The sequence below is a fragment of the Psammomys obesus genome, unplaced genomic scaffold, assembly GCF_907164565.1.
Source record: "Psammomys obesus unplaced genomic scaffold, mPsaObe1.curated_primary_1811, whole genome shotgun sequence".
Lineage (NCBI taxonomy): Eukaryota > Metazoa > Chordata > Mammalia > Rodentia > Muridae > Psammomys > Psammomys obesus.
Window position 1 is genome coordinate 26,132,300 of NW_026596040.1, and position 13,894 is coordinate 26,146,193.

The following is a 13,894-nucleotide window of genomic DNA, read 5'->3' on the forward strand; positions in this document are numbered from 1 at the left end:
GCTTAACGAATTGATGAGTGAGCCTGTGCCGTGATGATGATGGCAATGAAGACTTTTCCGAGCAGTAAATAAACACTGTTGTGAAGCACTGTGCCAACGCAGTTAAGCACACACATCATTTACGGAGAGATGCAATATTCCGTTGCAGTTGTTTACTAGTGCCCGGAAGAAAAACTAGCTGCATGTGAAGCTCCAGGGTGCTGTTCTTCCGGAGACGAAATACATTTAATGCGAAATTAACTCTGAACGAGACAGCCTGGGGGAGAACAATTGTACAGCCGGAATCTGAATAGAACAAATAGCTGTCTGTTTAGAATGGTGCATGCGTGAGTGAGCGAGTGAGCAAGTGAGTGGGTGCGTGTGTGTGTGTGTGTGTGTGTGTGTGTGTGTGTCTGTGTGTCTGTGTGTGTACACTCGAGTGCTCGAAGGCTTTCCTGGGAGGGGGCAGACATGGCTGCCTCTCAGATCAACTCCTCTGTAAGACAGAAGTGTTTCCTGATCCTGCTGACTCACAGGAGGTCCTCAGAGCCCTGCAGAAGGGCTTGTTAGTCATCTTTTGCAGAAAGGGTGATACCCAGAGTCTGAAAGTGTAGGTTGGCATCTTGGACCCGTCTACAACTATTAACTGATTGGCAGCAGCTAAACCATGGCTCCTGCCATCTGGGAGATGGGGAGCCTAATGTGGTATACATAGGACTGTCGTGAACATTAAATAAAAATCATAGAAAAGTGAATGCATGCAAAAGCTAGAGAAATCTAGCCAGTCCTGGAGTCCAGCCACTCTGTTGGACTAGCGTTCACCTTCTCGCTTTGCTAATGTGCGACAGGTGCATGAGATGTGGTCATTAGGCAGCGCCCCATGAAGGGTAATCGAGTGTGTCTCTGCATGTTTCTGTGAGTTCTGCCTGTCTCTGTGTGCCTATGTTTCTGTGTCTCTGTCTCTCTTTGCCTGTCTCTGCTGAACACTCAGCCTCAAGTACTGAGGAATCACCAGATTCTCAGCTCTCAGGTGTGAGATAATTGTTGAACTATTTTAACACAACTGAGTTCATAAATTCTATTATATCTGTATAGATATATGTAGGAGATGTATGTATATATTATGTTATATATATAATATATATCTTGTAGATATATATTATATATATATATATAATATATATCTTGTAGATATATATTATATATATATATACAAATACACACGTACACACACACACACACATCTTGAGTATGTATAGCTCATTTGAGAGAGGAGCCCAAAAAACAGGAAAAAAAAAAACTGAGGAGGCACAAGCAGCCAGTAGCACATGGATGAACACCCAGTTACTCCCATGGGCGACTGTGCTCTGCTGGAAGCCCACGCTGAGCACATGCCCTGGAATTACCTGTCCATGGGCTGAGGGAGCAGGAGTGATTACCCACAGCTCCCACTAGCAGCCAAATGCTGCTCATGGTGGGGGCACTGACTCACACTCCTCTTTCTACATTTGGCAAAACAAGGTTTTTAGGCAAAGTGGTACCTGCAGGTGGAGCAGGCAGAAAGGACAATGGTGAGCTACGGACGGCTTCTGTGTACACATTTCCTTGTTCCTCTCTATTTCCAAATAATAACACGGCTGGGAATAATCTGAACTGCGCCATTTGATGACGATGAGGCGCTGTCTCATACAAGGGTGCTGAACTCTAGTGGTAGCCCCCAGGATTCCAAATCCCTGGCACACTGGCACTTCCTAGGTGTCAGCCTTTAAGCCTCTCCAAGCCTCATTTTCAAAAGGACATTATTAGTGCTTGGGAAGAAGATGTTCATTGGTACCCAAAAGACCCCTCCTCCTCTTCCTTTTCCTTCCTTTCTTTCCTCCTACCTTGAGGAACAACCCAGGCCCACAGCACCCACAGGGCGGGGCAGCCTGCCCTGCTCACCCTGCATGTCGGTGACCAGGAGACAGCCACTGGTTTTCTGGTAGACCCAGTGCTGGAAGGTGCAACATTTCTGACCAGCCTCCGAATCTCTTCTGAGGAAGTTGATTTCCTTCCCATCTCGGATGGAATACTTCACAAATTCTCCAATCAGCTCCTCTTCCACTGTGGCATAAGGGATGTTGTTCTCAGGCCGATAGATAAGAAAAATAGGAATGATCCTGTCAGGAAGGAGGACACAGTCACAAACTGTGCTCTCAGAAGGGAACACAAGTGTCGGCATTCTCCTCACCTGGAGCAGCAGGGCATGCCATTAATCCAGGTTCCACTCTGAATTTTACTGTATGTTTCTGCAGTGCCCTTGATTATTAATGAACCAGACTCATTTCTACTTGTTTTTAGAATTTGTTTGAAACTTCTCCTTGTCATTACTTTGTTGTTGTTCTTGTTTTTGTTTTCCTTGAGACAGGATTTCTCTGTGTGGCCCTGGTTGTCCAGAACTTGATCTGTAGACCAGGCTGGCCTAAAATTCAGAGCTCTGCCTGCCTCTACCTCCCAAGTGCCGAGATTAAAGGTATGCACTGCCACCACCTGGGTCCACCACCACCGGCTCTCACATTATTTTCAATATTTTGTTTTGTTTTGTTTGAGACATTGTCTTACTATCATCCCTGGCTGGTCTGGAACTTGCTATGCAGAATATGCTGGCCTGAAACTCACAGAGCTTGGCCTGCCTCCGTCTCCCAAGCACTGGGATTCAAAGTGTGAAACAACATGTCCAGCTTTGGCTTTGCTTTATTTTTTTTTAATTTATTTTATGTGTATGGGTGTTTTGCCTGAATGCATACACATCACATGTGAGCCTCATGTCCACAGAGGCCAGAGGGGGCGTCCCATCCCCTGGATCTGGAGTTATGGAAGGTTGCAAACTACCATGTAGGTGTTGGGAATGGAATGGAGGTTCTCTGGAAGAGCAGCCAGTGCTCTTAAATGCCAAGCTATCTCCCCAGCCCCATTTTTTTAAAAGATCTCATTAGGTAGCTAGGCTAACCTCAAACCCATTAACTCCCCCTGTCCCAGCCTTCAGAGTGCTGAGATTATAGGCCTGAGCTAAGACACCAGGCTCTATCATTTTTATCTCAACAATGCTTTGGATCAGTAACTATCACTCATCTATCCATCCATCATGCACCCATCATCCATCCATCTACCCATCCACCCATCTATCATCCATCCTCCCATCTATCTACCCACCCATCCATCCATCATCTATCCATCCATCATCCACCCATCCATCCCTTACCCATACATCCTTCTTTCAGTGAGCAAACACTCATCCTCAGTGACCTCTCTGTTAACACTCTTCCAGACACTCTTCCACAAATGACAATAAAGAAGGCAGAGTTTGGGTTAGAGGGATGGCTCAGCAGTGAAGAGCACTTCTTGTTCCCGCAGAGGACCCAGGTTCGGTCCTCAGCACCCACACGGTGGCTCACAACCATTTATAACACCGTGCTGCACAGACATACATAGAAGCAAAATACTCATATACATAAAATAAAATAAAATAAATCTAAAGAAAAGTTAAATAAAAGGAAAAGAGAACAGAGGTTCTGCCTCTCCCCTCCATGAAGCTTATATTTAAATAGAGGTGACAGTGAGTGACTGCATGGTGCTACATATCAGCTCGAGTCTAACGCTGACATTTGTGCTGCAGTGGGGAGGGCTCAGAGTCCTTGCTGGCTGATAAGGGACATTTGAGGGAGACCTGCAGGAAGCTGCGAGCAGCCATGAGGATATCCAGGTGGAAGGAGGAGCAAATGAAGCACTCTTAAAGCAGTCCTTCCCAGCTTAGGAGGCTGGCCTTTGTGTCTTGCTAAAGAGATATCCAGGGGTGGTTGGGTGGGAGGAAGCGTATCAGAGCTGGGGCCCTGATGCCCTTAAAAACCAGGTTGGCCATAGGCCTTTGCCTGCCTATCGTGCTTTGTCACATTTGCAAGACTCGGGGGTGGGGGGGATCTGCTGAAGACTCCTTCCAGCCAATTACCTACCATACGAAGGATCCAAGGTTTGTCTGGGTCCTTATTAATGCTGTAGCCTTGGGGGAATGAGGAGCCAGAACAAAGTCTGGGTATTATTCACAATCTCAATTAGCCTGGTCTCTGCCCAGTTGGAGTCATTTGCATAGACGATGTGACGCCATTGATATTCATGAATTCAAAACAAAAACTGCAGGGAATATGGAGTGTTTTCTCTTTCAGATCCCAAAAGCTCCCTAAAAGAAAACTGCTTCAGGGCCCCATTTCTGGAAGTAGTGTGTTTGGGGGGGAGGAGTTGGGAGGGGTACCACTGTGGGTCCAGTTTCCCCAGACCCCAGCAGTATGGGCTTACCAGGAAGGCTAGAAGTGTGCAGGCCCAGCTCGGGCCACATACACAGGCTTCCCTGAGGTAGAGATGAGGCCTCAGGGTTAGGTTCCATGAATGCCTGACCTGGACATCCTCCAGAGTACATTTACCCTTCCATAGGCTATAATCACTCATGCAATCACAAATTTTTCTATTGTAAGGAAGGAGACTGTTTTTGGTAGAAAAAAAAATGTCCTCATCTCTCTTCAGGGCTATAGGCTGTTTGGTGGATATGGATGGAACCAATTAAGCCTCACTCCCTACTTGCACCCAACCTCCTAAGTCCCTAAACCCATCTTGATATTCATTATGTGATCTTTTCCGTTAAAAGGGCCCCAAGCAGCACAAGAGTCGAGCTGCACAAAACGTGGGTCTGCCCTGCTGTAGGACACCATGGTTCTCTATGGGGTAGATGAATTAGTGCCTTTATGACGGGTACTTATAAACTGCTTGTGAGGGTCGATAAGTTAGTTTACTGGGTAAAGGCACTTGTCACCAAGCCTGATGACCTGAGTTCAAGCCCCAGGACCAACATGTGCAGAGAGAATGTTTTCCTGTAAGATGTCCTCTGATCTCCATACAGTCAGTCTCTCTCTCTCTCTCTCTCTCTCTCTCTCTCTCTCTCCATAAAAATGTAATGAAAAAAAGAACCTGCTTTTGATTAAAAGTATTAACTCCCCATTTGGGGCCACAAGGTAACTAAAAGCAAGTTGGAAGCTTGGCAGCTCTGCCTTCATCTTGTGTCTGACTCCTTTTCTTTGGGCCAGACTCTTGCTTGATTTTGCCTAGACATGTTACACGCCCAACCTAACGATTTCATCCCCACTGCAAGGCTGGGGCCACAGAGATGAGCCATTCTCCTAATCCTTGGATTCCAGAAGCAGCAAAACCTCCCAAGATGGACCACACCTTAAATAGGTCAATTATCCAGAAGGACAAGGCTGCACCCTGAGCAACATTAGGAACCAGATTAAGAGCTCAGGAGTGACAGCAAAAACAACCCTGGCTCACCTTGCAGAGGCAAAGCCAGGATTGTTTAATTATGCACACGCCTGGCCCTCTTCCTTGCTTACTTATGCATATTTCTTGCCTCCGCCACAATTCTTCTGGTATCTCAACCTACAGCTCCTGTCAGTACCCCAAGGATGAACTTGGAGTCATAGGATCCTTTTAGTTATTCCTCTTCCCAATGCATAAATTCAAGCTCCTTTCGCTGGCTTTCACCATCACTGGTCATGCTGGGAGAGGTGTCCAAGCCTAGCCTGTTGGAGCTTCCAGAATGTGGTCTTTTGCCCTAACCCTCTGTTACAGTTGCTACTTTCTCTTCCCTTAAGGCAGAACTTAAGAGAATGGAGGCTGGAAAAAGAGGGGACAAGAAAGATAACAGGCAAGTTCCTGCAATATGAAACTGAACTCATCCCAACTACTGTCTTAGTGTTTAACAGAAAAGAATCCTGTCTTCCCCTTTGCAGCGTATTAATTTTGCTAAAATTGCTGCTGAGTGTCCTAGTACTAGACACACATGTGTCACGTGCTTCTCAGCAGACAGCAGAAGGCACTGGACTTCCTGCTCTATCACGCCACCCCAGGGAAAGGTTTCTAAGTGAACAGGATCCTACAGACAAGGACTGTTTCCTTCTTTTCCCTCTTGCTGTCAGCGATGTATAAATGCTGGTCCTCCTGCATTTCCTGTGTGTCCTGACTTGGCCTTTTCTCTTTCTACTTAGCATGCAAATATGACCTTATCATACAAACAGCTAACAAGCACAGGCTCCAGACTCTTGGAAATTTGCTGAGGCTCAAAATACTTAGGCAATGACTGGACAAAGCCTATAATTTCTGTACAGAGGATCATGGGAAGTGGTTCTGTTCCAGTGTTCCTGATCTCCCCTACTGTGTCTACCCTTCCTTACGGTGTCACCATAGTTTATGCTGTTCATATTAGTTGCACTGCAATAGCCTCTTGTTATCTTATATTTGTTTATTGTTTAGACAAGGCAATGAAGGTGAAACCCAGGACAAGGGATGTATCCGTTTTTCTATTTAACATGGTGGATACCACGGTATCTATTTAATGTGATAGACTCCATTTTTCCATTCACACATGTATTTACCCAATGAATATCAGAGCTGGTAAGGTAAAGGTACTTGCTCTATAAACCTGGTGACCCGAATTCAAATCCTGGAATGAGATAGCCAACTCCACAGAGATGTCCTGTGTGTGCCATGGCACAGAAGCCCCACTGCATATGCATGCACATACACAGTAATTACCATAAACTTAAAACATATTTGGTTTTGTTTTATGTGTACGGGTGTTTTGCCTGCATATCTCTGCATCGCATCCATGCAGTACTTGTAGAGACCAGAAGAGGGCGTCTGATGCCCCGGAGCTGGAGTTAGAGATGGTTGTGAGTCACCGTACTGATGCTGGGAATTTAATCTGGTCTCTGTAAGAGCAGTAAGCGCTCCTAACCCCTGAGACAGCTCTCCAGCGGCAAAATAACTCTTTTAAAAACTGTTATTTATCACAGGAAAGGAGATTTGGCTCTGTGGCTAAGAGTAATTGTTGTTCTTGCTGAGGAGACTCCAGCTCCAAGAGATAAGATGCTCTTCTCTGAACTCTGCATCTGTACTCTCTCTCTCTCTCTCTCTCATACACACATTTACATTTTAAAAATTAACTGATCTTTTATTTGCATGGAGATTTTGCCTGCATTTTTGCCTGTTCACTGCAAACATGCAGTGCCCACAGAGGCCAAAAGAGGGCATCAGACTTCCTGGGGCTGGAGTTGGGCGCCACCATGTGAGTGGCTTGAACCCAGGACCTCTAGAAGAGCAGCCAGTGTTCTTAACCGCTGAGCCATCTCTTCAGCCCCACATAATTAATTGTTTTAATTTAAAAACAAAGATTTTTAAAAATATAATATTTATCAGGCATTCTTTTACATCTCTGGAGACTAAACAAGAACAGGATGGCAGCCACGTGACTCCTCACAGTTTATAGTCCGAGAGACGAAATCAAACACTTGTCGGATGGGTCCTTCTCCCGCTCCTGCCCTCTAGGCCTTCCACATCCATAGCAAACCAGAGGTAGTGATACATGGGGGTTGGGATGGGGGGAGGGGGAAATCCACAGACTTACTCTGGCACCTCTCCGAAGCCTTCCAGAGGCTGCGCCTCCGCGGCATAGATCTTGGCGTAGTATCTGGCAGTATTCTGAACATAGCATTCCTGTACCACCCAAACACAGTGTAGATGTAAACGATTGCAAGGATTCAGAACGTTGCTCAGCAAGACGGTGCATATTTCCAAGATCACTCAGATAAAAGCTTCCTAGGCCCATCATGGCTGGTTGGCAAAACAGAGGCACCTTTTTTCTTTATTTCCCAGTGTTGGGGATCCTTGCCAGGACTTTGTGAATGTTAGGCAACTGTTCCACCACTAACCTACACACCAGAAACAAAACTTACCATGTGGAATTGGCCGGTGATAAAGGGGCTCTGAGACATGACCTACCTCAGCCAAGGTCAGGTTAAGTGGCTCTCAGGCCTAGTGTCTGGGAACTATGTTTCTAGAGCCAGCACTGGGGAAGGCTGTCCCTGGTCTAAGGGGACTGGCCCTTTGGCATGATGTCAGATAATGGTTGGTGGGGGTGGGGTACTGGTTTTTCTCAAGATCCTCCCAACTCCTTTCCATGGGTATAATGTGAGCCGCAAACAGTAAGAGCCCTCCTTGGGAAAAGCCAAGTGGACTCTACTCTCTACCCTGGAAGGCCTGTCTGACCAGGAGTTGAGAGGCTGTGGGGACTTTCCACGACTGGGTCATGTTTGAAAGGAAATAAGGGAAAGGGGGAAAATGGAAGACGAGAAGAGGCTACACAAGCTTGGACTCTGTCTCAGTTGGACCACAGGAGTTGGCCTTACAGAGCACACAGTACCACGTGACTCTTCCACAGTCATGGCTGTGGGTGGTCAAAGTCCTAGACTAACACCGGCAGCTGCTGGTGTCAAGGTGAACACAAAGGTCAAGGTGCAGCTGGGCAAGGGGTGGTTTCTTTGCCCCTTGGACTCCTCCCTCTCATCCCTCTTTCCTCCAGTTTCACAGGTCAGTTTTAGAGAGAGGGAATTTAGGTAGACCCTTTGCTCAGTCTTCCTGTAGAGTTTATAGGCAGTCTTTGAACAAACCCAAGAAAGCAGGAAACAAGACAAATCCTAAGCCTTCTGACCATTCTTTCCCTAGTGCCCAGCTTCTCCTCACAGACTAGTGCTGGTTTCATCTGTCATCAGGGATCCCAGAATCTTAGGACCCCTCCTTCTGTATCACCCCTTGTCCAACTGGATTCGCATCCTCATGGACCAACATGATCACTCTGCCCAGTGAACCCCTGGTGAAAAGAGGAAACATGTCCCCGGGCTAAGTCCCGACTCCTTGTAAGAACTGAGAAGTGAGGACCCCCAAACATCTAGCCTTCACACCCTGAAGAAGCCAAGGGCCCTTGTGAAAAATAATCCGCTCAAATCTGCGTCTTATTTTCACCTCAGGTTGTGCGTCATTCTCCCACCCAAAGCAACAACAGTGGGTTTGCTGACCCACCTGGGCAGCAAGTTTGTAGTTCCTCTGCACAAGTTCATCATTGTTTTTGGTCCCGTGGGCAACAGCGTTGTGCACCTTGAGCACACACGAATGGCCAGGCTGGAAGACGGGCAGGAGGCCCTGCATCACCGTGCTACGGAAGGCTTTACGGTGCACCCCTTCGCCAAAGTGAAGCTCCTCCGTGGAGATCTGGCCACGTAGGTGGTCCCCGAAGTAGCTGTCATTGAAAACATCTTCTTTGAAGATGAGCTGGCTGAATTCAATCTCTTCGCATCCTATAACACAGAACAGCTTTCAGTGGACAGAGCCATTTCCCGTCCTGGTTTTCAACTAACTACTATGCTTTTGCGAGGCTAAAGACAAAGTTGACCTGGTGAAGCCAGAGGGACAGATCATGCCTAATGCCCAACAGAGACATAACTAACAGGAGTTGGGCAGGGGATGAGGAGGGAGGTCACTGAAGGAGAACATGAGAAGGACAGGTGGAGGACCATCTTTGTACAAGGCAAAGCTGGGGAGGCTGGGAAAGACTTCTGCAGATCTGGAAAACAAAACCGGAGACGTGCAGAGCAGCCAAAAGCAAGTCCAGAAGATGGGCAAAGCAGATAATGGAGGAGATCCAACTGCACTCTACTCAATTCTCTCCTTAGCACTTCCCCAGGGGGCTTTGGGGATTTTTTTCCAGGTGTTTCACTTCAGTACACACACACACACACACACACACACACACACACACACACACACACACCACACGAAGCAGGTAGGCAAGAGTTGAGGTGCTTTGCACAAGAATGACCCCCATAGGTTCATATGTTTGAATACCTGGTTCCCAGTCGCTGGAGCTGTTTGGGAAGGGTTAGGAGGTGTGGCTTCACTTGAGGTGTGTCACGGAGGTGGGTTCTGAGGCTTCAAAAGCCTGAGGTCAGGGAACCTGAGGCAGGTTCCCTGCCTGCCCTGTGTAAGCTGTGAGCTCCCAGCTGCTGCTCTCCCGTCATGTCTTCACTCTGCTATCATGGACACTAATCCTCTGGAACCCCAATTAAATATCTCCTTTTGTAATTTTCTTTGGTCATGGTTATCACAGAAAAAAAAAATGCATGGGTCAAAAGAATTTTCATTGACAAGGAACTCTTAGAAAGTAGAATTACTTTGGGTTTTTCGTAAAAGAGCATGTTAGGTCATTTTCTGGGTGACAGCTGTCAGAGTTAACAGCCAATGCAGATCAAAAATTGCCTTCAACCAGAGGCAGTCAAGCCACACTTATTCATTCAGTGAACAAAATAGATGGGTTTCAGCAAAACAGGCTTGTTTGGACTGTTTGTGTTTAAACAGGGTCTTGCTGTGTAGCTTTGACTGGCCTGAAACTTCATGCGTTCACCAGGACGGCCTTGCATGCATGGGGATCCGCCAGCTGGCATTAAAGGAGTGTGCTTCCACACCCGAGCTTTAAAACCTGAAATCTTTCCGGGTATTTACAAGAAGATATAAAGTGTGGACATGTGACAATCTCATTTCACAATTTTATACAGTAATATTTTTCTTCATGGAATAAATTCAGATCACAGCTTTAAGAACAACCCATGGGGCTGCGAAGAGCTCGGAGGGCGAAGTGTTCCCTGCCTATAAGCTGAATTTTTATTTCCAATGCGAGCACACACACACACACACACACCAAACCAGGCATTAGTGGTGTGTGTCTGTAATCCTAGCACTGGGAGGGGTCGCATAGTGGAGACAGGAGGACTCCCGGGGCTTGCTAGCCAGCCCAGCAGAAATGGTGAAGGGTTCCACAAGGAGCCCTGTTTCAAAATACTAAAGTGGAGAACAGCAGAGAAAGACACCCGTTGCCAGCCTCTGGCCTACTTGCCCAGAAGCACCTACTCACATATGCACACACGCACGCACGAGCAGCCTATGACTCAAACAAGGTGTTAAGACTGTGAGGAGACAGTGCTGTTCTTGAAGATTACTGCCAGAAAGCAAAAAAAACAACAGAGAGGGGCAATCTTCAAACTGGAGAGCTAGGTGGACGGCTGGAAGCTGCAGAAGGAAGTGGGAAGGCAGACAGAAACGCCAGAAGTTCAGAGGTCAGAGAAGAATGCAGCTCATTAGCAAAAGACCGTGGAGCTGAAACAGTGAAGACACCACAGGCTGATTCCCAGCCAGCACCATGCCCTGCCCTCTGTCTCCAGCACCACGCACAAGCAAAGCAACTCAGACAAAAAACATCAGATGTAATTAACTAAAGGTGAAAGTTCTATGTAATTCTAATTATACCACTCTGTGTGGTAAAATGAACAGCCCTGACTATCAATTCTAATGTGAATATCACTGTAATGAGGACATAACCACGAGAGAGAGAAAAAAAATTTAAATCCAAGGCATGGTCATGGTCCCTGGAACGTTCTGGAAAGAGGAACTAGAGGCTGTTGGAACTGCCTCTGCTCTGAAGGCACCCAAAGATATCTTCCCTGGTGAAACCTGTGGTGTTCATTACCTTAGTGGGAGAATCGTTTTAGTTAGGGCTTGCTTTAAGTGAAAACTGGCAAGAGAAATTAGGCTATCTTGAAACATTAGGCTATCTTAGCTCTCTCCATCGTCTTATTTCCCAGAGGTCTCAGCTATTTTGTTTGCCGTGACCATCAGCAGCACGCCTTCTAGATGCTCATCCAATATAACCATCAACGTACAGCAATCCTGAAATTGGCCAAAGGTGCTGTGCTGTGGCAGAGGTTACCTTAGGCTGTGGTGGTGCAGGGTTGGCTGCGAGGCTGTGTGGAGCTGCCTTGTGGCTGCGGGCAGGTTTTCCCAGCACCACATCTTGTTAAAAAGTGGCTGTGTGAGGGTAGCTTAGATTGCCAGAGCAACTCTCCTAGAACACTGGTTAGGGGTGGGTGGGCGCAAGTGGGCAAGTCATTTTCCTTAAGAGGGGACAATACATGATATATCACACTCAGACTGAAGCAGTCTGTGGTGGGCAAACAAAATGGACAGTCCAGCGGCTGCATGAGTAGCTAGGAGCAGCAGCTATTACACTAGAAAACACCAGATGTACCAAAAGACAGTACAAAAACACGTCTCTCATTTTTTTTTTCATTAGGATGCAATCAAACAAGGTTATAGTCTGCTCATTAGTCAAACAGAAAAGAAAATTGAAGAATCAAAACTTAAGCGCCAAAAGTAGAAATAAAAAGCCCCATGCAAGCAAGGCTTATGCCTAAAGAAAGAAATCAGGTACAAATGCCCCTGCACAATTTTCCCAAACTGCATGGCTGCAGTTTAATCCTGCCCACAAATGATACACTTCTAGGGATCTGCAATCTACTAAAATTCCAGCGGGTCAGTGGCCCTCCCAGCCCCATGGAAACAGATCCTGCTTCATCATTCGCATCTACAGCCCTTCCTGGGCCATCCTCTACTTGGTTGGAAGGGTGTACGGAACATTGGGTGTGTTTTGGTGGGGAGCCTACCCGCCGGTTGGCCAGCTCACTTACCTCTGTACTCCGTGTGACTTGAAAGCTGTTTGAGAACTGGAAGGAAACAAAGAGACGGGAGTCAGGACAGGAGTCCCTTTGGGCTGGCAGGGTCCCAGGGCTTTGACGAGCAGCTAAGAGCCGAGGTTTACCTTCAGCTGTGAGGTTAAACTCAGCAGTGACTTTTCCATAACTGTTCTTGATGCAGCAGTAATAGAGGCCCTGGTCCTTCTGACCAGCTTGGACGATGGCCAAGGAAACAGTGGAGTTGTCCCCTGCGCTGGAATAGGGGACATTAACATTCACATGCTTCATCATTCTAAAGTTGTAACGCTCTCATGAAGGAGGGAGTTAATGCCTCCTGCCCTGTGCTTTCAGCCAGTGGGCTGCCTTTCAGACTAGATGCCCCCAATCGGCTAACTAAGCAATGTATTCACATACAGGGAGGACCATTGCATTGCGGTTTAATGTTCTTACTCCAACACAGAACATGAACACACAGAAGCGTTCTGGAGGGCTGACATCGGGAAAGCTGGAATAATGAAATCTGAGGGCTACTGTTAGCATGGCTCAGAATTATGTTGATGAACCAGGTATCCTGGGCATGAGGGGAATCCATGACTCTAAACCTGAATCTAAACATAGATACAGTAAGGAGCAAGAGAAAGAGGCTCCTGGCTTTACGTGAGGATTCAGAACCGAGGGTTCCCATTTTGATTCTGTTTTGAGATGGTGATCTCACTATATTGGTCTCAAATTCTAGGCCCCAAGCAATCCTCTTGCCTCAGTCTCCCTACCAGTGTGTTCAGGGCCTCTAAAATAATGTACAGCTCAGTGAATGTGTCCATCTACCTACTCGATGTTAGTAAGTACTATGACTACAAAGACTGACTACAAAGGTGTGGTGGATAAAGATGATCATAACAATAACGTCGATGATGACGACGATGATGACGGCAGCTGCAACAGTTAATGTACTATACTTGCTAAGTAGCAGGCAAATACAAAATCATCTTCATGTCATCCTCAGAACAACTTAAGACACTATCTGTGTCACTGTTCCCAGTGAGGGAACTGAGACGCTAAGAGATTTAAGCTGGACCTTAGGCTGGCTCCCCAAAGTAACTTCTGATCCCTGCCCTTAAGTTGGAGATAATTATGTCAATGGTTAGAGCTGCAACCTTTATCCAAAAACTGAAAACAAGCTGGTGTGGTAGTGCTAGCCTGTAATCCCAGCATTCAGAGAGGCAGAGACAGGCAGATCTCTGTGAGTTAGAGGCCAGCTTGGTCTACAAATCGGGTCCTGGACAACCAAGGCTGCACAGAGAAACCTTGTCTCACAAAAGAAAAGAAAACCTTCAAACAAGGTACCTTGCTGCAAAACTATACTAAAGTACTGTTGTAGTCATGTCCAAGTGAGGATTACATACAATGTACACTTCCGTTTGGGTTTGTCTCATAGTTTGACAACAAGCATCCACTGATCTTACTTTCTCAAGTAG

The 13,894-nt window shown here is 46.7% G+C and overlaps 1 protein-coding gene across 1 annotated transcript in view; it reads right to left on the minus strand.

Moving 5' to 3' along the window:
- Alpk2 (alpha kinase 2) overlaps positions 1 to 13,894 on the minus strand; it is a 110,007-nt gene that overhangs the window by 16,552 nt on the left and 79,561 nt on the right. Inside the window, exons 6-10 of the mRNA XM_055622644.1 lie at positions 12,545 to 12,672; positions 12,414 to 12,449; positions 8,920 to 9,194; positions 7,469 to 7,557; positions 1,921 to 2,138 (exon numbers count right to left, since the gene is read on the minus strand). Coding sequence (XP_055478619.1) covers positions 1,921 to 2,138; positions 7,469 to 7,557; positions 8,920 to 9,194; positions 12,414 to 12,449; positions 12,545 to 12,672 — 746 coding nt within the window. The remainder of the gene's footprint in view (positions 1 to 1,920; positions 2,139 to 7,468; positions 7,558 to 8,919; positions 9,195 to 12,413; positions 12,450 to 12,544; positions 12,673 to 13,894) is intronic.